This window comes from Lontra canadensis, unplaced genomic scaffold (genome assembly GCF_010015895.1).
Source record: "Lontra canadensis isolate GAN:19392208 unplaced genomic scaffold, GSC_riverotter_1.0 scaffold2, whole genome shotgun sequence".
NCBI classification, from domain to species: Eukaryota; Metazoa; Chordata; class Mammalia; order Carnivora; family Mustelidae; genus Lontra; species Lontra canadensis.
The window spans coordinates 14,169,031-14,197,017 of NW_022630996.1; the positions used below are offsets into that span (position 1 = coordinate 14,169,031).

The window sequence follows — 27,987 nt, forward strand, 5'->3', positions numbered from 1 at the left end:
CAACCCTTGACCTGGTGAATAGGACAATGGACTAGCAGTCAAGAATGTTATAGATTCTTCTAGTCACAGATCCTTTTTCAGATTCTTCACTGATTTAACTGAAGAAATCAAATTTGAAAAAATCTAAAGACTTTTTGAAATACAGATGAAAAATGCTGAGTATGCCTCACAGATCTAGTTACTTCATTTGTTGAATAACATAAAATATATATTATTTACAACTTGTTTTGTTTACAAAACCATTCCTGGCCTTGTGAAATGGGGGGGGGGGCAATTAGCACTTTTCTTGAGGGTCTGCACAGATCTTTAAACTTCACTAAGCCAGTTTCTCTATCTGTAAGTAACATTGGGAGTTACGTGCTCTTCCCTCAAAGATAAGCTAAAGATAAATAAATACTGTATGAAAGTACTTTCAGCATTTCAGAAGGAATTCATTTAAAAATAAATAAATAAATAAATGCAATGGAACTGGTTTTAACCCCAGATCAGGAATTCAGACCAAACCAGTGCTGGGAGTCAAATTCATTAAAGTCAGACTTTTCTGTCTATATTTGAGTTTCTGGGTTGGGTAACTGGTCTGTATTTCTATAAATCCCTGTTCTGAGCCATAATATAAAGGAACTCTTCTGTAATGTCCCAGCCCGCTATCTTTTTCAGAACTACCAGCCGGAAAAGACAACCCTCCGCAAATCCTACAAATCCTCCCCACCTGCAAAGATTCAGATGGATCCCACAACTTTTCAGCCCTTCGTGACTTGTTATCACTCCTCTGGAGATAATCACTTCTAATGACCCCAGTCAGGAACAATCACTCCTCTGCCCAGCTTTACACTCTGGGCTGAGCCGTCCCCCGTCGCCCGACAGCTCCGACGACCTCAGACGTCTTCATCAGTTCGCCAGACATCGGAACCTCAAAAGCTCCTGTCCCTGCCCCACCTCCCTGAGCCAGCCGCTCCCCCCGGCTCTCTTCAATCCCCAGATCCCCGGCACAGCATCACGGGACTCCCGGTTGTTCTACGCGCTCGGGATCCGCGGCACACCTCACCCCTTCCCCCCGCCCCGACCCCGCTCTCCCGGCCCTAACCCCCCCCTCCCCCCTTGAGACGAGGGGTGGGGAAGGCAAAGCTCTCCGCGACTGGACTGAGACTCGAGAGGCCAGGCGTCCCCCTACCAGGCCCTGCCTGGGCCTCTCGGCTCGACTGCCCTCCACTGCCCCCCTGGCCCAGCCGTGCTTATGCCGAAGAGTAGGGCAGCACGAGCTCAGGGCCCAGCACTTACTCGGGAAGGTAAGTGGAGGAGAAGGAGCTCCACTTGTGTAGCGCGTAGGGGAGAAGCCGGCACTCCGGCGCCGCAGCGACAGCCCCGCCAGCCGCCATCTTGTCAGCACCGAAGCGGCCGCCACCGACCGCCCGCCGCGCCGGGAGGAGGGGAGGGGCGTGGCCTGCTCTTAAAGGGGCCGCGGCCTGACGGGCTGAGCGCTCTCCCCTTTTCGGGTCTCGCCGGCTTCTTGGACAGCTGAGGCGCGCGCGGGTCCTCGGTTCTCTCCTAGAGTTTCCGTCGCCTCATGCTCCTTAATAGACTGACACAAATTGGGACTGGACTGTGAGCACCTGAGGGCTGTCCTGGGCTTGGAGGGGAGTGGCGCAAAGGACTTTTCTTACAAGCTGAGGTAAGGAGAAACCAAGAATGTTATAAAAAGAAACAAATTGTAGTTAGGAGCCAGGATGGGAAACTGAGAGACCGTCCTGGGAGAAGGGACGTCTTTGCGACTTTGGAAACCGCTGCCCTCTCCCGCCTATCAGTCCCTTGAGGCAGCGGCACCGAAAGGGAGCTGGCGTGGAAGACCTAGGATCCTTTCCCTCTGCCGCGGTGCTGGTTTTAAATGTCTCGCCCCGCGTTCCCGAGTCACGTGGAGACAGGAAAAGGAAATGCTCGGGTGTCCTCTCACCCTGCTCTGTTTGCGGTTGGTGAGGTGCCCTTCCTTGTAAACATTTGTTGCGTGCCCTCTCACACCAATCCGTGCACTCGGCTTGCTCAGTCATGGTATTCACCTACAGACCAGGAAAAACAAAACGAAAAAAAACAACCTTAAGGAGCTGGGGAAGCCGTGTGTCGTCGTTTTTTTTCCAGCTGTTAAATCTGCCCGCTTTGAGCTCGCACAGAAATTTCATGCAAAAGTTGAGACAGACCAGAGTTGTAAAAAAAAAAAAAAAAAAAAAAACCAGAGAAGGAATAACAGCAGCCCAGGTGCTCTGAATGCCAAACGGGCATCACGTGAGCTTCTTATCAAAAAAGGAACATTTGCTCCAAATATCTGGCAGCTTTAGATAATGCGCCCATCAGGTACCCGTTTGTCAAGGTTACGCACGCTTAGTTCTTGGCTTAGCCACTGCAATTAGTCACTCACTAAAGAAAAGGTTCCACCTCGAAAAGCCGTGACAGTGTCTTCATCGCCACCTGACCCACAGAACCAACTCCTGCAACGAGTTTTCTCAGTGAATGACCAACTGAGTTGAAACACTTCAACCGTATTCTCTTCCCAATCATTAAGCTGCCCAAAGCTCCTCAGATCTTTTTCTGACCTCCCGTTACTGTAGGGGAAAACTTAGCAGTGGCCTTTGCTGGAATATCAGATCAAGAATGCCAAAAAAGGGGCGCCTGGCTGGCTCAGTCAGTAGAATATTCCACTCTTGATCTTGGGGTTGTGAGTTCGAGCCCCACATTGGGCATAGAGATTACCTTAAAAAAAAAGTTAAAATCTTTGAAAGAAAGAATGCCCCAAAGAAGGCCAAAATATGTTAAATCTAAATATGTTAAATCTAAAATCGCATGCGCTTTGGGTATTGCAGCGTGTTGGAAAAGTATTTGTTCCTTGAGGGAATGCTATGATCCCAGTGACTCAAGTTGGGAGTCTAGAGATGGGGGAGAGGCCAGAGAAGGTTGGTCCCAAAGATGCTTAGTGGTTAACTTTGGGAGAAAGAGATACTTTGAAGGGGAAAATTTTAAGATGGTGACTCAGTTCAGTTAGTTAGGGGCCCTGAATTCGCTAACCACACCTCTTACCCTAATGTAAGTAGAGTCTTTGTTCTTTTCCAGACATAGAGTTACAGTTTCTGAGTGATCCTTTTATTTTTTTTTTTATTAAGAGTCTATTTATTTATTTATTTGACAGAGAGAGTGGGGGGTGAGGGGCAGAAGGAGAGGGAGAGAGACATTCTCAAGCAGACTCCATGCTGAATGCTTAGCTGGTCATGGGGCTCGATCTCACGACCCCAAGATCATGATCTGAGCCGAATCAAGAGTAGGATGTTCAAACAATTGAGCCACCCAGGCGCCCCCAGTGATCCTTTTTAAAAAACAGATACAAGCCAGTTCTTGAGATGACTTTCTGTGACTTTCTATTCCATTTAAGTGATACAGAGATCCCTGAGCAGAGGCTTTTCATATCCTGCCTTGATTACCTCTCCAGCCTTCTCTCTTCTTTCTCCCTTACAAGTTTTACTCCTGCCAAACTAAACTAACACACTGGATTGGCTCCTGTAAGTTCTGTGCTCTCTCTGGCCTCCAGGGCTTAGTCGTAGGCAAGCCAGGAGTACTCTCTACCATTCTTCACCTGGCTAACTCCTGCCCTTTTTTCAGATCATTTCATGCTGGAAAATCGTTCCTGATCACCTATTTTGAGGTTAGGTGCCGTTTTCTATATTTCCCTCCTTATCCTAGCAAATATCACAATATATTTTAATTTCCCCTTTTTTCTATTCTCTCTTCCTAAACTGTTAACTCCCATGTAGGTAGGAGTTATGCATATCCTGTTCACAGTTGTATCCTCAGTCCTATGAGAATGTCTAGTACATAGTAAATGCTCAGTAAATATTTATTGAAGAACAAATAAATTACACTTAAAGGGAATTTGGGTTGCAAAGGAAAGAGAATGCCAGAACTCTTAGACAGCAAACATGTATCTCCTGAGGTGTGATTGCCGTGGAGAATGTAAAGGCCCAGGATAGCGTGGCTTTCCTGCAGCAAAGACTTTACAAATGGTACAATAAGTTCAAGTATTCATATGTTAACATAAATATAGAAATGGTGCTATACTGAACTCAAAATTTATGTAAATGTAAAGATAAAATAGAAGACTAAAAAATTTCAAAATCTGCGAGAATCTACTAGTAGCTCAGGTCTCTTAGAGATGAAACTTAATATCTTCCTCTGCCTTTGAGGCATTGCCTTATGTGACAGGGTTCATTGTAAGGATACATGGGGAAGGCCTGGAAACTGTCAGTAACCATTTAATTCCTCTAGGTCCCCCACACTTCAAAGATTGAGACAAACCAGTAGCCTCATGGAGAACTGGATAATAGATGATTATTTTTCCGAGATCAACAGCTCCAGTGACCCAGTCATCTTGTCATCCCTTGAAAGCAATCATCTTTTACTCTCTGATGCCTTCTCGGTATGCTTCTCATAGTACATACTTACCAGAAAAAGTAACTGATTGTATGTGGTTTGTCACCATTCACTATCTTTTCCTATTTAAAGAATGGGGGGGGGGTTATTAAGAGGATTTGATGTACAAGGCTTTGTCTAGATGCTAGTAAGACGGAGATAAACAAGTCAGACAAGGGCCCATACCATTCTGTTATGGTAACATAATAAATGAGTCAACCAGATCATTTTAGTCTGTGCATTTGAGTGCTAAGAAAAGACTACACTGGAGTAATATTTAGATTGGATGGTAAAAGAAAATTCTCTAAGAAGGTAATAGTTAAATTAAGCAAATAACCTATACGGTAAGAAAGTACAAAGGCTGGATAAAAACATTCTAGGCAGAGAGAATAAACAAGTGCAGTCAGCCTGAGACAAGAAAGGAGTTGGTATATTCAAATAATAGAAAGTGTGGCTGGAGCATAGTGATGGGGGAGAGTGAAGTCAGAAAAATTGGTATGGTAAGGAGCCATGACGTGGAACTATGATGGAGATACCTACTTCAGGGACTCAAGGCAAGGAGTAGCAGTATCCATTTTAGATTTTATAAAGTTCACTCAGAAAATGGGTTGGAGAGAGGAAAGAGTTGAAGTGAGAAGACTTGACAGGAGGTTATTATAGTAGCCAGGCAAGAAATGATGGTGGCTTGGACTAACAGAGGATATGGAGAACAGAGGTTGAATTGGGACATATTTTAGAAGTAAAACCAGCTAGACTTGCTGGTGGGGGTGGGGGAAGGCAGGCAGAAAAGGAAAAAATCAAGGCGAATCCCTGGGTTTGGTGTTTGCATCACTAGGTAGATAGTGATGCTTTTATTGAAAGGGGAAGATTTAGAGTTAGAATAGTTTCAAGGTAGAAAGAATCAAGAATTTTGAATTCAGACATTCAAATGGCCAAGGGACACATGAAAAGATACTCAACACCACTAATCATCAGATAAATGCAAATCAAAACCATAATGAGATATCCCTGCATACCAGTCAGTATTACTAGTATCAAAAAGACAAGTAATAACACGTGTTGGCAAAGATGTGGAGGAAAGGAAAGCCTCGTACATGGTTGGTAGGAATGTAAATCAGTACAACCATTGTAGGAAACAGTATGGATGTTCCTCAGAAAATTAAAAATAGAAATAGCATATGATCCAGTAATTTCACTATTGGGTATATGCCCAAAGAAAATGAGAACACTGATTTGAAAAGATACATGGGGTGCATAGCTGGCTTAGTGGGTAAAGCATGTGACTCTTGATCTCAGGGTCATGAGTTCAAGCCCCATACTGGGTATAGAGCTTACTTTAAAAAAAAAAAAAAAATGAAAAGATATATGCACCTCTATGTTTATTGCAACATTATTTACATAGCCAAGAAATGGAAGCAGCCCAAGTGTCCATTGCTACATGGAGGAATAAAGAAATATGTTATATACAGGGGCACCTGGGTGGCTCAGTGAGTTTAAGCCTCTGCCTTCAGCTCAGGTCATGATCCCAGCCTCCTCTGCTCGGCAGGGAGCCTGCTTCCCTTCCTCTCTCTCTGCCTGCCTCTCTGCCTACTTGTGATCTATGTCTGTCAAATAAATAAATAAAATCTTTTTTAAAAAATGGTATATACATACACAAAAGAATGAAATCTTGTCATTTGCAACAACATGAATGGACCTAGAGGGTATTATACTAAGTGAAATAAGTCAGAGAAAGACAAATACCATATGATTTCACTTATATGGGAAATCTAAAATACAAAACAAATGAACAAACAAGCCAACAAAAAAACAAACACTCTTGGGGCACATGGGTGGCTCAGTGGGTTAAGGCCTCTGCCTTCGTCTCAGGTCATGATCCCAGGGTCCTGGGATCGAGCCCCACATCAGATTCTCTGCTCAGTGGGGAGCCTGCTTCCTCCTCTCTCTCTCTGTCTGCGTCTCCGCGTACTTGTGATCTCTGTCTGTTAAATAAATAAAATCTTAAAAAAAAAAAAAAAAAAAAAACCACTCTTAAATACAGAAAACAAACTGTGACCAGAGGGAAGGTTGGTAAGGGGATGGGTGAAATGGGTGAAGGGATTAAGAGATACAAAAGAAAAAGAAAAAAAAAAAAAAAAGGAAGTCTGGTATCTGTGTTATACAGGGGATGTCTAATAGATATCCAAGTGGAATTGCCAAGGATGTTATATGGAGAGTCTATATTGGTCAGAGTCTTAGATCTAGTCACCTTATAGGCATTTGGCCTTCTTTTTATCTAACCCTATAGTGGTTGCTTATTTTGCCTCAGGCACGGATTCCTGAGTCAGTAAATTTTTCTCTGTGTAGCAGAATCACTGTAGCTCCAAGTATAGCAGGTCTAGATAGAAGAAACCATCGGTGGCAGCCTTCTGCAGAAGAGGATGTACAGGCTCAGGAAAGAAACTTAAGAGTATGTTTTGAAAATCTTAGTTTTGTTCCTAGGCCTGGTACTTTTCTAGCCATGAGAACTTGGGAAAGTCACATAACTTATAGTGGTGAAAATCAAAACCCCTATAATATTTTCCACCCCTATAAAATGAATTTAATCAAATCTATCCTGTCTACTTCACAAAGGAGTTTTGAAGATCAAGTGAAGGAAGAGAACAATTATTGAGTACCTAGCTTGCCTATTATGAGATAATGTAAGTTCTCATTTAATCATCAGAGAAATTCTGAGATACAAACTTTTTTTTTAAAAGCATATGCTTTTTTTTTTTTTTTAAAGATTTTATTTATTTATTTGACAGAGATCACAAGTAGGCAGAAAGGCGGGCAGAGAGAGAAAGGAGGAAGCAGGCTCCCTGCGGAGCAGAGAGCCCACTGTAGGGCTTGATCCCAGGACCTGGGATCATGACTCAAGCCAAAGGCAGAGGCTTTAACCCACTAGCCACCCAGGTGCCCCGAGATATAAATATTTTTATCACCCTTTGACAATCAGAAAAATAAGACTCAGAAAAGTTAAATACTTGTTGTCTTTGGTTTGCTTTTTCACATGTGTGGGACAGAAGAGAGTGAGGTGGGGGTATTCCTTCCCCTGACTTCCTTCCTGTAAGGTCACTTTGGGCTGACTGGCCCTTTTGACCAGAAGTCACAAGTCCTCTTCCCAAGTGGTCTCTCCACACAGCTCTCTGGTTCTGGGTTCCAGTAACCACTCCTACCCCTTGCTTCCCGCTGTTTCCTGGTGTGTTCTTGCACTTCTATAAAGAGTTCCTTTATTAAACCTCTTACATTGCCCAACTTGAGAATGCCATCTGTTTCCAGCTGGGACCTTCACTGATACAGTAAACTTATCCAAGGAGGTTTAGCTAGTCAGTGACAGAGCCAGAATCTCTTTGGTTCAAAAGCTGGTCCTGTTCGATTGCATCCCATTCTTCTCAAGTGGAAAGAGACAGAGTAAACTATAAAGTACTATTCAGATATAAGATGCTGTCAAATAAAAAAAGACCACCGAGAATTAGAAGGCAAAACAAATTTGGCTGATTTATTTATTTCCAGGCAAAGGAACACATCAGGCTAAGGGGGAAAAGAAGGTGTTTTTATTTTTATTTTTTTAAAGATTTTATTTATTTCATTTATTTGACGGAGACACAGCGAGAGAGGGAACCCAAGCAGGGGGAGTGAAAGAGGGAGAAGCAGGCTTCCTGCTGACCAGGGAGCCCGAAGTGGGGCTCGATCCCAGCACCCTGGGATCATGACCCAAGCCGAAGGCAGATGCTTAACGACTGAGCCACACAGGCGCCCCCAGGAAGGTGTTTTTAATTATAAGGAAGGGTTTTCATGATTGTTATGTTCACTAAAGATTAAAATATACCTTCTAAATGAGCTGGAATAAATCAACAGCTCTGTACATGATTAGTTAAAACAAGCCTTATACTTCAGTGGCCAGGAAAAAATAAATCTTCAGAAAAGTCCTGTAAGGGTCTTATTTTAGCTGACATGGGGTCGTGTAAAGTTCATGGGGTTTTTTTAACAGTTTTAGGTGTTGAGGAAAGTAGAAGCACAATACAGCATTCAGTGTGCCATCTCCTCGGCAAGCTCTGCTGTAAATGGAAGAATTCCCTTTTACAATATTTGGCCACAGATGAAGAAACTAATACCCAAATTTGCTAGATGTGATGTCTAAGGTCATTTACACAACTGGCCTTTTGCAGATCTGACTCCATAACCCAAGTACCTGATTCTCAGTGCCTTTGTTCCTCATGTAATTTTTTTTAATTTTTTAATTTTTTTATAAACACATAATGTATTATTAGCCCCGAGGGTACAGGTCTGTGAATTGCCAGGTATACACACTTCACAGCACTCACCATAGCACATACCCTCCCCAATGTCCATAACACCACCACCTTCTCCCTACCCCCCCTTTCCCCAGCAACCCTCAGTTTGTTTGTGACATTAAGAGTCTCTTTTGGTTTGTCTCCCTCCCGATCCCATCTTGTTTCATTTATTCTTTTCCTACCCCCCAACCCCCCACGTTGCATCTCCGCTTCCTCATATCAGGGATATCATATGATAGTTGTTTTTCTCCAATTGACTTATTTTGCTAAGCATAATACCCTGTTCCTCATGTAATTAATGGGAACTTTTTAGGACTACTCCTACATTATTCTTCTTTATATCCTCCTTAACTAGCACATAGTAGATACTCAGCTATCTCCTGAACTGTATGTCTTAGTTCCTCCTGAGTTTCTTCTCACCAATTGTCTTAGGCAGTTAAGTCTGCTATAACAAAAACAACATAAACTTTGTGGCTTAAATGACAAATACTTATTTTTCGCAGTTCTGGAGGCTTGGAAGTTCAAAATCAAGGTGCTTGTAGAATCAGGATCTGATGAAAGCCCTTCTCCTGATTTGCAGACATCCACCTTCTTTCTGCCCCTGACCCCCCAAAATGCATGTCCTTCTTACATGCAAAATACATTCATTTCATCCCAATAGCCCCAAAAGTCTTAGCTCATTCCCGGATAATGTCTAAAGTCCAAAGTTTTTTTTTCCAAATATCATCTCAATCAGATACGGATGAGGCTCTTCTGGAGGCAGAACTCCTCTCCAGCTATGAATCAGTGAAACCAGGTAGGGTAGTTGCTTCCACAGTATAGCGGTAGGAGAGGCAAAAGATAGACATTCCCATTCCAAAAGGAAGAAATGAGAAAGAGGGAAGGAGGGATGAGTCTCATGAAAACCAGGCAAACTCAGTGAGATCTTAAAGCCTGAGAATAATCCCCTTTGGCTCCTTGCTCTGCTTTTAGTACTGCCTCTTTGGCTCCCTGGGATGGTGATCCTGCCTACCACTGCTGCTCCGTCATGCCAGAAACCTATCTGCTGCTGGTCACACCCCCAGGGCTCTGGGTAGCCCAGCCCCAGAGCTGTGGGTGAAAGTCTGTTTAACAGAGGTGATAGCCTCCTCTTTTGAAACCCTGATGGCACCCCTGATCTCTGAATTGTTTTCAGGGTCATTCTTTTCCTGTCTTGAAGAATAGCTTATGTTCCAACCACATAGCTCTGTGGTCCTGGTCCTGTAAAATCCAAGACATCCAACAGGCTTTCTTCATTCCATCTGTGTCCATCCCCTTCAGTTCACACTGGGGTATCCTTGCTGAAGTGGCTGATTAGGTCTGTGGCTCACATCCACACTAATCTCCTTATCAAATGGTCAGCCAGCCATACCTTCAGTGTTCTCTTCAAACCTGCTTTCTCGTTTCTTGTAATGTGGACAGGCTTAGAATTTTCCAAATCTTTAAATTCTCATTCCTTTTTGCATAACAGTTCCGTCATCAGTTCCTATAAGCAGTGAGGAGTAACCAAGCCACTCCTTCAATACTTTGTTTAGAAATCTCAGCTAGATAACCAATTTCATCACTTGCAAGTTCTACCTTCACAGAACACAAGAACAAGAACACAAATTCTTTACCACTTTAGACAAAGATTACCTTTCCTCCAGTCTCCAGTAACATGTTCCTCATTTCTGTCTGAAACCAGAATGGCCTTTACTGTCCATATCTCTAGCAACATTCTATTTGTGTATTCTCCTAAAGAATGGAAAGCATTCTCTCCAGCTCTTTTCCCTCTGAGCTCTTGCCAGAATCACCTTTGGTAATCCCTCACAGCAATAATGAGTTTTTCTAGCATGTACCCCCAAACTCCAGCCCCTACTCATTACCCACTTCCAAAGCTGCTTCCACACTTTTAGGTATTTTTTGTAGCAGCATGCCCACTTCTGTGTACCATTTTTTGTCTTAGTTAGCTTAGGCTACTGTAACAACAATGCAATAGACTATGTGGCTTAAATAGTTATTAACCTTAATAATTAAGTTATTTTGTCAACAAAAATTTATTCAGAAATAGCAGAGAATTACAGTTCAGGACATGCAGGCTACAGCAAAACCATAGACAAGTCCAGCAGGCAAAGGAGAGGGATGTTATTTGGTTGAAAAAGAAGTTGGAAGGGTTGCTTTGAATGAAAGTCTATGGGAGAAAAGAAAGAGTTCAGGGTGATGACTTCTCATTAGCTGATTTGCAGAGGAAGTCAATGTCTTGTAGGAGATGCAATGTACAGCTTTTCCCTCTTGGGGCCTATAACTGAGGATTCTTTCCTGGTGATGATTCTTCTTTTGGAGTGTAATTGACACTTCTGGTGAGAGAGTGTAACTGACAATTCTTCCTATAACTGACAGTGGGTGGTATATCTATCCTCTGTCTACTTTAGTAAGGTTTTCCTTCACTAATTTTCACACAACAAACATTTATTTCTCACACTTCGGCTGGGAAGTCCAAAATCAAGGCACTGGTAGATTTGGTGTCTACACCCTTATTCCCGGTTTGCAGATGGATGCCTTCTTGCCGTGTGGCTGAGAGAAAAGAGTTCTGGTCTCATTCCCTTGTAAGGGCCCTAATCCCATCAGGAGGCTCCACTTTCATGACTTCCTCAAAATATAATCAGCTTCTAAAGGCCCCACCTTCTAAAACCGTCACATCAAGGGGTAGGGGCTTCAACCTATGATTTTGAAGAAAATGCAAACCTTTAGTCCATAGCACTAATTTATGATTATAGTTTAAAAAATCCAAGGAGTTTGCTTAGGGATCATTTATAGATCAGAAGACTGGAAAGAATTAAAGACATGGGGGCTATCCATCCATTTTTGGTTAGTAAATGAAGAAAATCATCATGGGGATTAGAATTTGCCCCCAAATAATTCCCATTGAGAATTTCTTGCATACCAGGAATATGCATGCATTATCTCCATGAACCCTCACGGCAGCCCTGCAAGTAAACTCTCTTGGAGGTCAAGATTTGCCAAACTCACATGTGCCCTGTTACATAATTCTCAGATGTATACATTCAGGATTGAAAAGGCCAAGAGAAATATGTGATGTATTCCTAAGACTACTGGTTCTGCCTTCATCTTAACTTTCCTCACGGTTGCTGTATTAACTCATTTCAACTTTGCTGTTGTTTGGAATCATTTCTTTGAGCACAACGCTGCCAGAAGGAGTGGATGAAAAGCAAATACCAGCAATTTGTAAGTAAGGGGATATCCCCTTTATTTTTTAGGACAAAGGAACTTCAGCCAGGCCCAGTGGGGCCTCTGTGCCTTCCCAGGTGAACTCGGAGACTGGCTTCAGGTGTGAAGCTCAGGTCTTTCTGCTCCCAGGAGATGGCAGCAGCAGCCACCACAGCTTCAGCCTGCAGGAGATAACAGAATTCCTCCTTTTGCCTGTTGGACAGAGGGAACTGAAAGACAATGACAGAAGACGGAGAGCATAGTGATGGCGAATTCTAGACGGCTCTGCAATAGAAAAAAGAACCAGATCCAGCATGCAGAGCAGGTCAGAGAGTAAGGCAACAGAGATGTCATGGGACAGGGGACTCAGCTATCTAGTATAACAAACAAACAGGAAGCAAACCAGTTCTCCTGGTTCCCCAACATCTCAAATCAATCTGAGGAGGTCAACTGAAGTTTGTCTTCAAAGAGACACCAGTTATCCTCATACTGTTGGAGTTGGGCCAAATTATGTCTCAAATGCAAATTTTTATAGAAACCTTCCTTATATTGATCATTTTATTTTCTTCCTGTATATTTCCTTTTTTTAATATTTTATTTATTTATCTGACAGAGAGAGAGAGAGATCACAAGTAGGCAGAGAGGCAGGCAGAGAGAGAGGGGGAAGCAGACTGCCTGCTGAGCAGAGAGCCTGACGTGGGGCTCGATTCCAGGACCCCAAGATTAGGACATGAGCCGAAGGCAGAGGCTCAACCCACTGAGCCACCCAGGTGCCCCAATCTTCCTGTATATTTCTATATAAGCTCAAAATTATCTCCTTTACCCCCACCTCTACAACCAATTTCCAGCAATGTCAGTTACTAAACATATAGCACAAAGTGTGAGAACCTCTGGCCTTTGGTCTAATTTTATGCAATTTAATGCTCAGGTCACTGCTCTCAGAGCCCCCAAAATAACCAGCATTATACTGGGATTCTCTTGTGAGCACATTCAGAAAAGTGCCTCTAAGCAGTGGCTCTCATTCTTGGCTGCCTATTGGAATCCCATGGGAAACTTGTAAAAATCCCCATATCACATCCCAAAACAGTTACATATTAGGGGTGGGACCTAAGCATTGATATATTAATTTTGAATTTCTCGAAAGGGTTCTTTTATTTTTCCCTTTCCCTTAAAATCATGGATGCAGGTTTATTTACCAAAGGTGCTGGCCTGGGACTGGTTCCATCAGCCAGAACTTTAGTTCCTCAAAAGATTTCTATGTGCCACCAAGGTTGGGAACTTTTCCCCCTTATGTCTTAGCAGGAAGCTGTTGGTACCTGACAGCTAAGCTCTCCTCTGTTTGGAATTTCTCCTGAGAAGTAATCATCAAGAAACCAGATGCTGCGATGGCAGCTAGCTTGGGCATCCACTTACTTGCAAGATTTCCATTTTGACTCTCCCACTTTGTCAGTTAAAACGACTTGGGTACTTAAAGTTGTGAACAACAGTTAATTGGTATTTTAAAGAGAATTGGTAACAGGTGATGCTGGTGTAAATGCCACACTCTAGAGACCCCACATTCATCCTAATGCTTCTTTAAATCCCCCACACTGTGGGGGTGCCTGGGGGGCTCAGTCAATTGAGTGTCCACTTCTTGGTTTTGGCTCAGGTCATGATCTCAGGGTCGTGGGATTGAGCCCCACATTGGGCTCCGTGCTCAGTGTGGTGGGAGGGGGGTGTGTCTGATTGGGATATTCTCTCTCTCCCCTCCTTCTGCCCCTCCCCCATGCTCTCTTTCTCAAACAAATAATTTTTTTTAAGATTTTATTTATTTATTTGACAGACAGAGATCACAAGTAGGCAGAGAGGCAGGCAGAGAGAGAGGAAGGAAAGCAGGCTCCCCACAGAGCAAAGAGCCCAATGTGGGGCTCGATCCCACGACCCTGAGATCATGAGCTGAGCAGAAGGCAGAGGCTTTAACCCACTGAGCCACCCAGGCGCCCCTCAAATAAATAATTTTTTTAAGAAAGAGAAATCTCCCCCCAAAAAAGAAAGAGAAATCCCCTGTACTATGTCCTTTTCCTCTCCTTGTTTACCCATTTTTCTTTCTCCCGCTCTTCCTTTCTCCTTCAGCTGTTTTCCCACACTATTGGTCTTCTGTCCTGTTCCTCTTTCCCCTTGTTGCTCTCTCATTCCCCTTTGCATCTCCCTATTCCTTCTGCATCTGACTTGACTTCTTTCACTCTATCATCTCCCTCTAACCCACAACACATACGTCTCCTCTCCTTCATCTTTTCCACTTGCTTTTCCTTAATGAACTATACCATAGAACAAAAACGTTGTCAGAGATTTATAATTACTAAATAGAGTATTTGTTGTTAACTTTAAAAGCAGATAAGTTCTGGGGTGCTGGCTGACAGCTGGGAGAGGGTGGGACTCTTGATCTTGAGATCATGAGTTCAAGCCCCACGTTAGGCTGTTGGGCATAGAGATTATTTTAAATAAATAATAAAAATAAAAGCAATGAAGTTCTGAAAATGCTGTATTTGTCCGAAGGGGGGTGGGTGTGGGAACTTGCTTGTAGTTAGCTTTCTTTAAATACTACTATAAGATTTATTTTACTTATAACTTCCTTTATTGGCCTTCGGTTACTTTATTCATGTAGTTCAATGACCCTCAATCCAAAAATGGTTGTTTGTTCTTCAGTAACCCCAACAACAGTAGCTGTTATCCCTATAAAAAGAGAAACAAGCTAAAAACAGTAGAGTGTATACACCCTGAATTGCATATTCAGTTGCAAAATCATCATTATCATTATTATTGTAATTGCAGAGAGGAGGCATTTAAATAATTGTTCAAAGTATCTTCTTGAGGAAATAAGGAAATCAGGGCCAGCTGTCACAAACCAACCTACAATAATAATCCCTTATGTGCATTTTCAGTATGCATAGCAATGCTACAGTAACAAATTTGTGCATTCATCTAATGTCCTTAAGCAACCTAAAAAATAACAAACCTTGATCAAATCCATTGTCTCACTTGGTAACTGACCGGTGTTTTTATTTTTATTTTTTTTTATTTTTAAAAAGATTTTATTTATTTATTTGGCAGACAGAGATCACAAGTAGGCAGAGAGGCAGGCAGAGAGAGATGGGGGAAGCAGGCTCCCCGCCGAGCAGAGAGCCAGATGTGGGGCTTGATCCCAGGACCCAGAGATCATGACCTGAGCTGAAGGCAGAGGCTTAACCCGCTGAGCCATGCAGGCACCCCTGACTTGTGTTTTTAAGCAGTGTCCCTGAATAATCTTAGACTCAGAAGCCAACAAACACAAAATTGCACCATCAATTCAATGACTAACTGGGGTGGTGGGCCAGTATCCCCCCCTGTTATGTTATGGCTACAAATCTAGTTACTCAAGTAGAGTAGAAACAGGGTAGATAGATCAGCAGACAACTAAAACGTATAGAAGAAATAGCCACAAAAATAGACACGTTATACTGACTTGAAATTTGTAAACAAACAGAAACTATGAGAAAAGGGGGAAGGTCTTGTTTTTACGTTAGTGAAATCAGCCAAAAGTATTTGAGATTTTCTCTTCCCGAGATACAGCTGTGAAATGACTAATAGGAATTAAGTGAGCCTGCACAAAGAACTGAATGTGCCACTTCACTGGGAACAGAAAATGTTCCCCTGATAGAGGCTGTCCTCTCAGACGAGTACCTTGGGTGTTTTAAAGAGGAGCTGCCAGACGCAGATATGGTGCATTTACAAAGAACAAGAATTATCCATGCATCTTTGCAACTTTTCTCGTATCTTGGTACTTTGGGATCAGATGTATGTCTTCAATTCCACGTCCCTGAAGAAACTCCGGAGAGAGGGAAGAAGGAAGGAGGAGAAAAAAAACCTTCCTGTCACGTTGTTTTTTCCTTGCTGGGCTACTGTTGCGTTCCAGTAGGAGTCTTGCTGAACACCTGGCCTGAGCAATTTAAGAAGGGTGAGTGACCAATACTTAAGAAGGTTAGTAACTGCTCTGATCCAGCATTCCCAGGTTCTAAAAACCATACAACTAGCTGTAATGGATCAATAGTATTTGAATAGTTGCATCCCCAGCTAAAATTGAGTTTCCCACACACAGCCTTATCCTGTTTCAATAATTAAAATATTTTTTTCTACTAAAGTATCAGAAGGGATACTGACTGACATTTTGAAAGATGTTTCAAGGCACAATCTGTGGATTTCATTTCATTGTAAAACACCACAGCAACATAAAAATAAATTCAAACTTCAAAACTTCAAAAAAGTTAACTATTATTATTTCTATGAACTATTTATGTATTCTTTCCCCATAAGCATATATATATACACCATTTTTACACAAAGCAGACCATATAATAGACAGTGCCCTGTTGTGAGATAATAGGGGAAAAAAATATATATACATATATACATATATATATAGGGGGTGCCTGGTTGGCTCAGTTGGTTAAGCATCCAACTCTTGATTTTGGCTCAGGTCGTGGTCTCCGAGTTTTGAGATTGAGCCCTGCATCGGGCTCTGTGCTGGGCATGGAGCCTGCTTAAGACTCTCTCTCCCTCTCCCCTGCTGCTCCCCACTCTCTAAAAAAAAGAAAAAGGGGCGCCTGGGTGGCTCACTGGGTTAAAGCCTCTGCCTTCGGCTCAGGTCATGATCCCAGAGTCCTGGGATCGAGCCCCACATTGGGCTCTCTGCTCAGCAGGGAGCCTGCTTCCCTTCCTCTCCCTCTCCTTGTCTCTCTGCCTACTTGTGATCTCTGTCTTTCAAATAAATAAATAAAATCTTTAAAAATATATATATATATATATATTGGTTTATAACCCCCAGCTCCTGGCACAGAGCTCCCAAAGCCCTCGTTAAATTTTTAAGTGATGAGAGCACTAGGAGCATCTTTTATCCTAATATTTGGTCTTTGATCCCACTTCCTGACACAAGTTCTTAAATCCCTTTGAATTTCCCAGCAGTGTCCTTTGTTCTACTGAGGTGGGGTCCTGGATGGCTCCTAAATAGGGGCTGGTGCCCAGAAAGACCAAGCCATGATTATAAGCTTGGAATTTTCAGCCCCATCCCTCATTCTCCAAAGAGAGGAGAAGGGCTGGAAATGGAGTTAATAATTGATGATGCCCATGTGATGAACCCTCCATGAAAATCCCAATAGTATGGGGTTCAGAGAGCTTCCAGATTGGTGAACACATCCAGCTACCAGAAGGGTGGCAACCCAATTTATTAGGGACAGAAGATTCTGCACTTGGGTCCCCCCGGCCCCAGATCTTGCCCTGTGTATCTCTTCATCTGGCTGTTTATCTATATCCTTTTCATTATCCCTTATTACATAATAAACTGGTAAACATAATTGTTTCCCTGAATTCTATGAGCTGTTTTAGCAAATAATTGAATCTAACGACAGTAGGAGGTCATGGGAACCTCTGATTGGTAGCCAAGTTAGACAGAAGTTGTGGATAACTTAGGGACCTATTACTTGAGATTGGCTACAGTTGCCACTTTAATGCACCAGGGTTTGATTTGAATTCCACTATGTCTTACAGTACAAGTTAAACAATTGGGTTTTACTATGAAAAGAGGAAACTGATAAAGTCAGAGTCCTTAAAAGAATGGAGGATTCTCTTATTGTCCCTGGCTGACCTGCTGGTCCCACAGAATGGTTTGTGTTCCAGGGAAGGGAACTCTGCCTCTCTTTTGATTTTTTTTTTTTTTTTAACATAGAGCAAGTAAGTGTGAGAGTAAGCCTTATCAGTGAGGGGAATAATCACACTGTATTGACATCAGGCAGCCTGGACTTTCGTGCCAACTACTTACCAGCATGAGCTTGTAAACACATCTAGACTTTTGGGCCCCTGGGATGTTACACAAGTGAAGCCAGCGGTCCCATGGGAAGTGGAGCTTGGGGACAGTTCCTAAGGCTGGGAGAAGCCCCCTTAGCCTCCAATCCCCCATACCTGGTCTGAGCTAGCTCATTGTCCAAGCAATGAAGAATGAGCACCCAGATTCATTTAGAACAAGCCTACTCTTTGTATCACATTATACTAATTAAGGAGTCAGGAAATGGAGATGAGGTTAACTCTTTTTTTTTACTCCCAACTCTTTATTTTGAACATTTTCAAATCCACAAAGGTCAAAAGAACAATACAATGAATGCCCTTACATCCTTCACCTAGATTCATCAATTGTTAACATTTTATCATCTCTGCTCTCTCTCTTTCTATAAATACACATTTTTATGCATTGAAGCATTTGAAAGTAAGTTGAATACTTTATGATCCTCACTAAAATAATTCAGCATACATCTCCTAAGAATAAAGGCATTCTCCTACATAACTGCAATGCCATTTTCAAACCTAGGAAAATTAATGATTTGATATCTTTAATTCCACATTTAAATTTCTCTAATTGTCCTCAATGTCTTTTATGGCCATCTTTTTTTGTTGGATCTAGGATCTTCACAAGGTTCATACATTGCATTTGATTTTGTCTCTAGTCCAGGGTCCCAGGGTGAACATTCAGCTTTTCATTGTCATGACTGAGATGTAGTGGTTAGAGACCATGGATGCCTGCTAAGTGTCCCACAATACATAGACAACCCCCCACAACAAAGAATTAGCTAACCCAAAACGTCAATTAGTGTTGAGATTGAAAAACCTTGTTCTAGTCTATCTAGAACAGTCTCCTCACTTTTTTGTTGTTGTTTTTCATGACACGGACTTGTGATGCCCAAGCTGGTTGTAATATAGAACGTTCCACACTCCAGGATTTTCTGATTTTTTTTCATGATTCGTTTACATTTGAACATATTTGGCAAGAATAGTACACAGATGATTGTAATGATAAGTTATTACTCCATACCAACCCACCCCCAAATTTAGAGGCATTCTACCATTGACTATGTAGGTTCTGCTGATCTGGGCTGGGCTCAGCTGATTTTGGCTGGATTCATTAATGGATCTGTAGTCATTTGGCAGGTTGACTGGGGGCTGTCTGGTCTAGGATCCCAGGTCAACTGGGGTGCTTGGGCTCAGCTTCATTCATCTCTCACACTTAGCAGGCTAGCCCAGGCCTATTCTCATGGGAGAGGTAGAGTCCAAAAGAAAGTGGAAGTATGTAACATCTGTCAAGGCCTAGGCTTGAACTGGCACTCTTTCACTTTAACTGCATTATATTGGCAGATGAAGATAACAAAGCCAGCCTATATTCAAGTGATAGAGAAATGAACTCTACCTCTTAATAGGAGTCACATTGCAAGGAATGTGCATAAGGAGGGAAAGAATCTGGGCCTATTGCAATCAGTCTATCAAAGTGATATCATGTACCTCTTACAGCATCATATCAGAAGGAATACGATGTCAGATTGTCCCACTATTAGTGATGTTAAGTTGCGATAACTTGATGAAGTATCCATGCTTTGGATATGTGGGGTGTTGCTTTGGTGCACTGCCACCCTGTGTGCCATTGTTTTAGTTTCCTGGGGATGTCATACCAAAGTACCCACAAATTGAGTGGCTAAAACAACAGAAATGTATTGTCTCATAGTTCTGAAGATGAGAAGTATAAAAACAATGTGTTGGCAGAGCTCTCTCTGAAACTTATAGGAGAGAATTCTTCCTTGCCCCTTCTAGCTTCTGGCAGCCCCAGACATTCCTTGGCTTGCAACTGCAGCATTTCAATTCAGCCTCCGTATTCACATGGCATCCTCCCTGTCTCTCTCTGTCTTCACATGACCATCTTCTTGGAAGGACACCAGTCATACTGGATTAGAGTTCCATCCCATTCCAGGATGACCTCATCTCTTAACAAATTACATCTGCAATGACCCTATTTCCAAATAAGATCATATTCTAGGGTCCTGGGGTAAGACTCCAGCACACCTTTCTTGGGAAACATAGTTCAACCCATAATACCCATCAACCCTTCACCCAAAGGTTTTATCCATCCACATATAGTCTGTGACTGAATGAGTTTATTACATTGGGGATTGCATAGCAGTGTTTTTCTTAAACCTCACCATTTCTTCAGCATTTATTAGCTGGCATTCTTCTGAAAAGAAGTTTTGTTTTCCTATTTTGTACCCCATCCCTTCTCTCCTCCCCTCTTTTTAGTCACTTTGAATGTGTGGCTTTTTCTTTATATACAACCATCATTTTCGTACAACCATACAAACAAAATGGAGGTGATCAGATTGTCTCAAATTTGACTAGCAAGAGTCCCTAAAGTCAACTCTTACTGAAAAATGTACCATAAGTATTTAAACTTTCATTGAATTTAAAATTCTTCTTATTAATATGTAACATGACTACTCCCACTAATCTATCCCATAGGACCTACTTCTGCTGTCCCCATAAGTCAGGGCTTAAATTTTCTCCTAGGGGAGGCTATGTGATTGTTCCCCAGGGGAAAAGTCTCATCATCGTTCCTAAAGTACAGCCATTAAAAAAAGTAATAATAATAATTAAAAAACCCACTCTGTCATTTGAGTATACTGTTTTACATATGTTATTTGAAATGTCATAATAAGTCTGTGCCTAAGTGACGTTACTATATATTACAAATGAGAACTCAGAGGTTTAAAGTGAGATACTGGAAAGAGTATGGATTTTGTAAACTGGTGGTTTGAATCTTGGCTTGTATCACCTATCAGGTATGTGATCTAGAGTCTCTGTAGGCATAGGTTTGTTTATCTGTACAATAGCGATGAGGATACTTGCCTAACAGGTCTGAGCCCCGCTGCTTACCTGATCTAGAGAGGGTGTCCATTAGTTCTCCCTTTCCATATCCTGCTAATTTCTAGGTCATGCTGGATAAGTGACAGTGCCACAGAGTCCACTAGCAGTTAATTAGGCGTCGATCAATTTCATTAATTCAGAGTATGCTCCCTAGGAATTAGAGATAGCTCAACCCAAGTGTTAGCTAAAATTTACCTTTAAGTATCTTTGGGGAAAAAAAAGTTTCCTAATCCATTTCTTACACCATATTGTGAGAAGGAAGTCATATCTATTCAACTTAAGAGAACAACTTTTGGGGAGATCTTTTTCATTTTACATGCATATTAAGAAGCTCATTTACAAATCAATCTTTAAAATAGACTCAATTTGGGGCGCCTGGGTGGCTCAGTGGGTTAAAGCCTCTGCCTTCGGCTCGGGTCATGATCTCAGGGTCCTGGGATGGAGCCCCGCATCGGGCTCTCTGCTCCACAGGGAGCCTGCTTCCTCCTCTCTCTGCTTGCCTGACTACTTGTGATCTCTCTGTCAAATAAATAAATAAAATATTAAAAAAAAAAAAAGATTCAATTTGTTCATCTGAAAACATCCCACAAATGGTATTGAGCACCTACTATGTCCCATGTAATGTTCTGGGCACTCAGGATACATCAAAGAATAAAACAAATATTCCTGGGGCCCCTGGGTGGCTCAGTCACTTAAGCATCCAACTCTTGATTTTAGCTCAGGTCATGATCTCAGGATCATGAAATCAAGCCCCACATTGGGCTCTGTCCTGGGCATGGAGCCTGCTTAAGATTTCCTCTCTTTCTGCACTCCTCCCCCACCCCGCTCATCCATGCTCTCTCTTGCTCTTAAGAAACAAAAACCAAACAAACAAAAAATCCCAATAGCCTTGCCCTTATTTACCTTTTTGTTGGGGGAGATAGGTGAAAAACAGATAAACCTGCAAATTTTATTTAGCATTAGAAGTAGATATGTGCTAATGAGAAAAAGAAAGAAAGTAGGGGTGTACAGGAGGGGACTGCAGTTTGAAATAGGGCTTGTCATCATTCAGAAGGTGATACTTCTGAAGGAAGACTTAAAGGAAGTGAGGGAAGTGGTCAGGTGGCCGTCTGAGAGAACAGCAAATACAAAAGCCCTTGGGCAGGAGTGCAGTTGGCCTGCTGGAGGCACAGCAGGGAGGCCAGTGTAGCTGGAGTGCATGAAGGAGGGGAAGTGTGCTATTTATCTAACAAACACTTAGCTAGTCCTTGCTACTAGCAGTATTTTAAAGCACTTAAAAATATTAACTAATCCTCCCAACAACTATGTGAAGTGGATATTGTTGTTTACTTTTCCCAGATGATAAAACCGAAGCACAAGAAGGTTAACAAACCACCCCCAAATGATGTAACTGTTGATAGGGCTCAGTAATCCATCTCTAGAGGTTTTGGGGGCTTTGCAGCACCAAAGGATGCCATCCTGCCTCCTAGCAGTAAGAGATGAGGTCCAGTAATGGGGGACGGGTTCCCATAGCTCATCAGAGGCCATTGATAAGGATTTGGGATTTTGTACTGAGAGATAGGGATTTTGAACAGAAGAGTGATATGTGCTTGTTTCTGTTGTTGTTCCAGAAATTTCCAAATCATTTACATACTTTAAGTATTTAAAGTATCTGGCATTTCCTATGCTGATGCAAATTCAAAAGAATTTCAACTTCTGGGAAAAAAGAAAACTTGATTTGTGGAATCCAGAGATGATACCCCATCAAATACCATTTGTGTAAAGAGGAATGTCTTCTGTGTTAAAGCCTTCCGAGAACTCTTTACTGTAAACACCTAGCAACACTTATGTATTTGGCTGTGCTTTCTTGGGGGGGTACCAGGGCAAAGTTTTGACCAAAAAACTTTGTTTTCCTACTTCAAAGGGAGAAAAAAAGTGTATAAAAACAAATGGGCTCTTTAAGATATGTCCTATTTCTTACCAAAAATGATGGGTTAGTGGTGCTGCTTTCTTGGGGCTTAATATGTCAGCACCCCGCATGGGGCCACCCACCTTCCCTGGGGCTCCATGACTTCAAGAGTTGCAGGGGTCCAGAGGCAGCTGTCTTTGAGAGGAATTAAAGGACTGAGGCATGAGTCACCAACCCTGCTCCAGGAGCACTTAGGATCAGTGCTGACAGAGTCAGTCTGGAGAAGAGAAACCTGGGAAGGTTACAGTCACCCAGGAATGCTATTAATGATCATAATTGCTAGTTTATCTAGCATTTACTGTATGCCTAGCACTGTGCCAAATGCTTCGGAAGCATGAACTGTAAAGTATCATCATCCCCATGTTATGGATAAAGAAAGTAAGGCTTTAAAAGATGAAGTTAAATTGCCCAATATCAGGGTGCCTGGGTGGCTTAGTCAAGTAAGCGTCTGCTTTTAGCTTAGGTCATGATTTCAAAGTCCTGGGATCAAGCCACTTGTTGGGCTCCCAGCTCAGTGGGGAGTCTGCTTCTCCCTCCTTCTCCCTCTGCCCCTTCCCCTACTTTTGCTCTCTCTCTCTCAAATAAATAAATAATTTTTTAAAAAAAATTGCCCGAGATCACACACAGCTGCAATTTAAGCACAGCTCTGCCTATTTCCTCTTCCTTTATTTTGTGCTCTCCGGGAATATAATTCTCTATGGTTATTCCTTCTGTAACTCTCAAAACATGTTCTTTCTGGGGGTAGTCCAGTTCTGAATTTCCAACTGCCTTTTGGACATACCTGCAAGTTTCAGCCATATCCTTCCTTGTAATGTTGAGTATATCAGACACATCTTATGTGCCTCATCAGATTCTCTTGTCATCATTTCCTTGCTTACTCTGTCTCTGCCTCTGCTGCAACTGACCTGCTTTCCTTGGGCCCATGTAGGCCCCAAACCTAAAGCTGGACTTATCTGCCACTTTCCTGGCCTCATCCTCACCTTGACTGCCACCGAGTGACCAGCCTCACCAGTGTCACACCACGAATTTCTGGTTTCCCTCTCTGCTCCCCAACCAGGATTAAAGGCCATACTAGAGAGCATGTGGCTTGCTGAGAGACCAACAGTGGGACCATATTATATAACCTAAAAGTGTGAGGAACGTAACTCCTGGTGTGGTGAATCTTGATCAGTGGTTAAATGGGAGGGAACCACAAAGATGGACTCCTTTTCCTTTCTCCCTCACAAGAACCTACCCGAGCATGGTTTCACCATATAGTAACTGGAGGGATTCTGCACGGACACACAAGTCATAGTTCAGATATTTCAGACATCATCTTGCAGTGCTTCCTGTCTTTCTCTGTCTCCCTTCCCTTTTTCTCTCACTCTTACTGCCCTGGCATTGCATCTTCTAAATAAAACATGAGCGTTAATTCTGGGTTTGAGTTCTATTTTCTGTAAAACAGAGGCTAAGATTTTCAGGCTCCATTTCTCCAAGTGGAACCACCACTTCCTAAATTCTCCTGGCTCAAAGCCAGGAGTCCAAGGGTCCAAGAGGGTATTCTAGAAGATAATCATAGCTGATAATAAATTCCAGTCTTATCACTGTAACTGATAGAATTTGTGTATTAACCTCCAAAAAGGTGCAGTTTATCTGGAAGAAAATAAAAATATTTAAAAGGATCCTTGGCCATAAAAAGACTCTGAATGAATAGCTCAAAACTAGCCTTCATCCTACACTGGAAAACAGAAATTCCTCTGGATTTTGACAACCGCCTAAAAGCATCCGAATACCTGCCCCATCTAGAACCCCCTCGGGGTGTCTAATAGTCAGGAAACCAAATTATTTATCAACTTACTCTGCCATTCCAAACAAAACCACTTGTTCCAGGAGCAGGTATCTAACCAGGGCAATAAGCCTATGCTGATGTGGTGGCTTGCCAAGAAAGGTTCTGCAACAGTCTGTACTTGGTGGTGAGCCGCCAACCCAGTCAGGTCCTTTGGGGGAGTTGAATATGAAATATAGGGAGGGAGTCAGCAGTTAGCAATGGGCAGAAGCTAAAAGATCCACAGAGGGAAGGAAGAAAACTGAAGTCACATGGCCTCAGAAACCATGATGCAATCGGAGCTACAAGATAGAGAAAAGAATAGAAAGTACTTAGCAGCAAGGGCAGCAGAAGCAGAGTCCCAGTCATAAATAATTAGAGTACAGAGCAACAGATATTTACTGCGGAAGAGGCCACAAGATAGCCCGGCTGCGATGGCCGTGTTGTGTGCTGAATCACCTTCCAGTTCCCACTGGTCATTACTTAAACTTAGATTGAAGCACCCTGAGTCTGTCTGTTCTGGAAATTAAATTGTTGCCTCTCCATATCTGTATCCAGCAAGATTGTGGCAGGAAACTGAAGGTACACTCAGCTGGAGTTTTGAAAATAATTTGATGAAGACACTACTTACAGGGATGTAGGTGGGGTTGGGGGCATTTAGGAGGACTATTGAGGCACCTAAGGACAGCAAGAGTGGAACCTCAGGCCTAAATAATGTTATAGGAGTCCAGAAGGAGGTTACAGCTCTGAAGGGGCCATAGCTGCTATCAGACCATGGTGCTAAAGCAGGGAGGAAAGAAGAAATACCTCAACCGCTTTTCCTCCCAGCCCTCTGATACTTGCTAATGACTCCCATTGGCCAAACCCAACATCAAGCCACCATGACGTGGAGTCCAGATCATATCACCATAACAGCCTCATGGGGGCACAGAGCAGGACAGAGAAGGATGGGGGCTGTCAGGGGCTGACTAGTGGCCCCTTCAAAAAATACATTCACATGCTGATCCCAGACCCCAAGAATACTATATTATATGGCACAAGATGTTACTAAATTTAGGATCCTGAGAGGAGGAGCTTATCCTGAATTACTTGCATGGGCCCTAAATGCAATCACAGATGACCTAATAAAAGAAAAGTTGTGGGAGTTTTGAGAAAGAAGAGGTGGTAGCAATGTGACCACAGGATCAGAAATTGGAGTGATGTGGCCACAAGCCAAGGAAAACCTGGAGCCCTCAGAAGCTGGAGGAGTTGAAGGACAGACTCTGCCCTGGAGCCCAGGGAGGGAGCCGAGCCTTGCCAAACCTTGATTTTTGTCTTCTAGCCTCCAGAACTGTGAGAAACGAAAATTCTGTTGTTTTAAGCCACCCAGTCTGTGGTGGTCTGTTATGGCAGTCACAGGGACTATTAGAGGGTAAATGGAGAATAACCAGCACAAAAATGTATTCATCTCAAATACTGGGTTGACCACAATGATATTCCTGATGACCTTGGCTGGAAATTATTTTGCCTCCCTCTCTCTATTCCCTTTGATACTTCTTTTTGGACCACTCATATGATTTAAATTAAATGTTCCCAAGTTTATTGTTACTCTTGCATACTAATAGATTTTCATCCTAACTAGATTATGACATTCTTTAGAACAAAAACTGTGTCTTGTACATGTTTGTATCCCATGAAAATCCTAGCACAGTACTTTTGAACAGAGTGGACATTCTGTAATTGGTAAATGAGAAAGAAAGCCTCCATTTGTCCATCTGTAAATGGAAAATAAAAATTTCCACTGACTTGCCTTTCAGAGATAATAATGGCAGTGTTTCCCAGAAACAATTTCTGTACCTGTAACTGAATGATGTATCTGAAACACCCTTTCCTGCTGGAGCAATTCCTCAGGGAAGAAAAAAAAAAATGCATCTAGTTTTAGGATGCCCTCCATTCTCTGTGGAGCTGAAACTTACACAGTTTCACCCTAAGGAGGAAAAGACAAAGGATAATTAAGAAAATATAAGAGCTTGGTGTTGGTGTTTTTTCAGAAACTTTGGTTCATCCAGTCAATACTTATCAAAGGACTGTTATATTAAAGAAGGGTCATAAATGCTGGGAAAACACACACATATACACAAAGAATAAGGCATGATCTCAAGTGAGTAATTATCACACAATTTGATGAATTTTTTAAAAAAGATTTTATTTATTTGAGAGATCACAAGTAGGCAGAAAGACAGGCAGAGACAAGACAGACGGGGGGAAGCAGGCTTCCGTCTGAGCAGAGAGCCCAACATGGGGCTGGATCCCAGGACCCCGGGATCATGACCTGAGCCGAAGGCAGAGGCTTTAACCCACTGAGCCACCCAGCCACCCCTGATGAATGTTTTTTATAAGAAGCAAATGCTGTGGAACCAGAAAGAAGGGAATGATCAAATTCTATTGATGGGAGTTTCACCAAAAAAAAAGTCACAGCCAAGCTGGTCTTTTAGGACTTCATCAGGCAGAGGCAATGTCAGGAGCATTCAGGGACCAAGAGAAAAATAACTTTGCCTGAGCTGTTGCCAAGCAAACCACACCCTCAGCTCTGCCCTATTGTATTCACAAAGACCTATTTTTATTCATTATCCCCATAGCTACTTTTTAAGAAAGGAAGAGAAAATGGAGTACTTCCCTATTTTGCATCTAGGTACTCTGTATGACAAAGAAAGGAGATGATCCAGAGGGAAAGCAGAGGTTCACTGCAGACAAGTCCAATAATGATTAGTCCAAAGGGCCATCCCATGAACTTAACAAACTCTCTTACCTTTCCTCAGCTTCTACTTCACCTCTGAGAACCAAGGCAGGCTACCCTTTGAGTGTGTGGTTCCAGCACATGAAGCTCTCAAAAGAAAGCAGGCAAGGAATGAGAGCATCACCTGGTCTCATTGCCCAACATGAGGAGGCACTTCTTTGAATGGGAAATATGGCGGAAGCCCTTTTCCTTCCCCTAGGGTGGTGACCTTCACATCATTTCTTGAGGAATAGCTGAGTCTGGGGCACCGCCCAACTTCCCTCCCAGGCCAGCCTCGCTAGGCCTCTGAGACCAAAGCTGGCTGCTTCAACTCAGGGAAAGCAGCCAAGAGACAGGGAAAGACCAGCCTAAACCCACCAAGGGACAGAGGATTTCCCGTCCTCCCCCTGCAGCTCCCACTGGAAAGTAGGGAAGCTGGGGAACCAGATTCTAGCCGCAAAGGGTACATCCCTTGTCTTTGTTTTCTCAAAAAGCCTCTACCTTCCAGACTTTGCCAGGACACTGGTGGCATTTTCACGAAGCAGTAATAACAAGGACGGAGCGTTCTAGCTGCTGGAGCCTCCTGACTGGTCACTCTTTCCACTGCCTTTTGTTTTCATGCATCATTCCCTCACTTGCTTCTCAGATTCCTCAGGGCTTTGAAAAAGCCACAAACGATCCTCACAGTGACACCACCCAGCGAGCTGGCAGACATTGCTGACACGCACCCTGCCCGAAGCAATGG

The 27,987-nt window shown here is 42.7% G+C and overlaps 1 protein-coding gene and 1 long non-coding RNA gene across 3 annotated transcripts in view; one reads left to right on the plus strand and one right to left on the minus strand.

Moving 5' to 3' along the window:
• MKLN1 (muskelin 1) overlaps nucleotides 1-27,987 on the minus strand; it is a 323,612-nt gene that overhangs the window by 169,682 nt on the left and 125,943 nt on the right. Inside the window, exon 1 of one of the 2 annotated variants that reach the window (XM_032869086.1) lies at nucleotides 1,279-1,404. The exons of the other annotated variant lie outside the window; for it this stretch is intronic. Within the exon in view, the coding sequence (XP_032724977.1) occupies nucleotides 1,279-1,376 (98 nt within the window). The 5' untranslated portion in view covers nucleotides 1,377-1,404. Of the gene's footprint in view, nucleotides 1-1,278; nucleotides 1,405-27,987 lie in introns of those variants that run through there. 2 annotated transcript variants of the gene reach the window in all.
• On the plus strand, nucleotides 1,515-27,958 carry LOC116874469. Its single transcript, XR_004384005.1, has 3 exons — nucleotides 1,515-1,669; nucleotides 15,799-15,960; nucleotides 27,889-27,958. It is a non-coding gene; the product is annotated as an uncharacterized LOC116874469 (long non-coding RNA).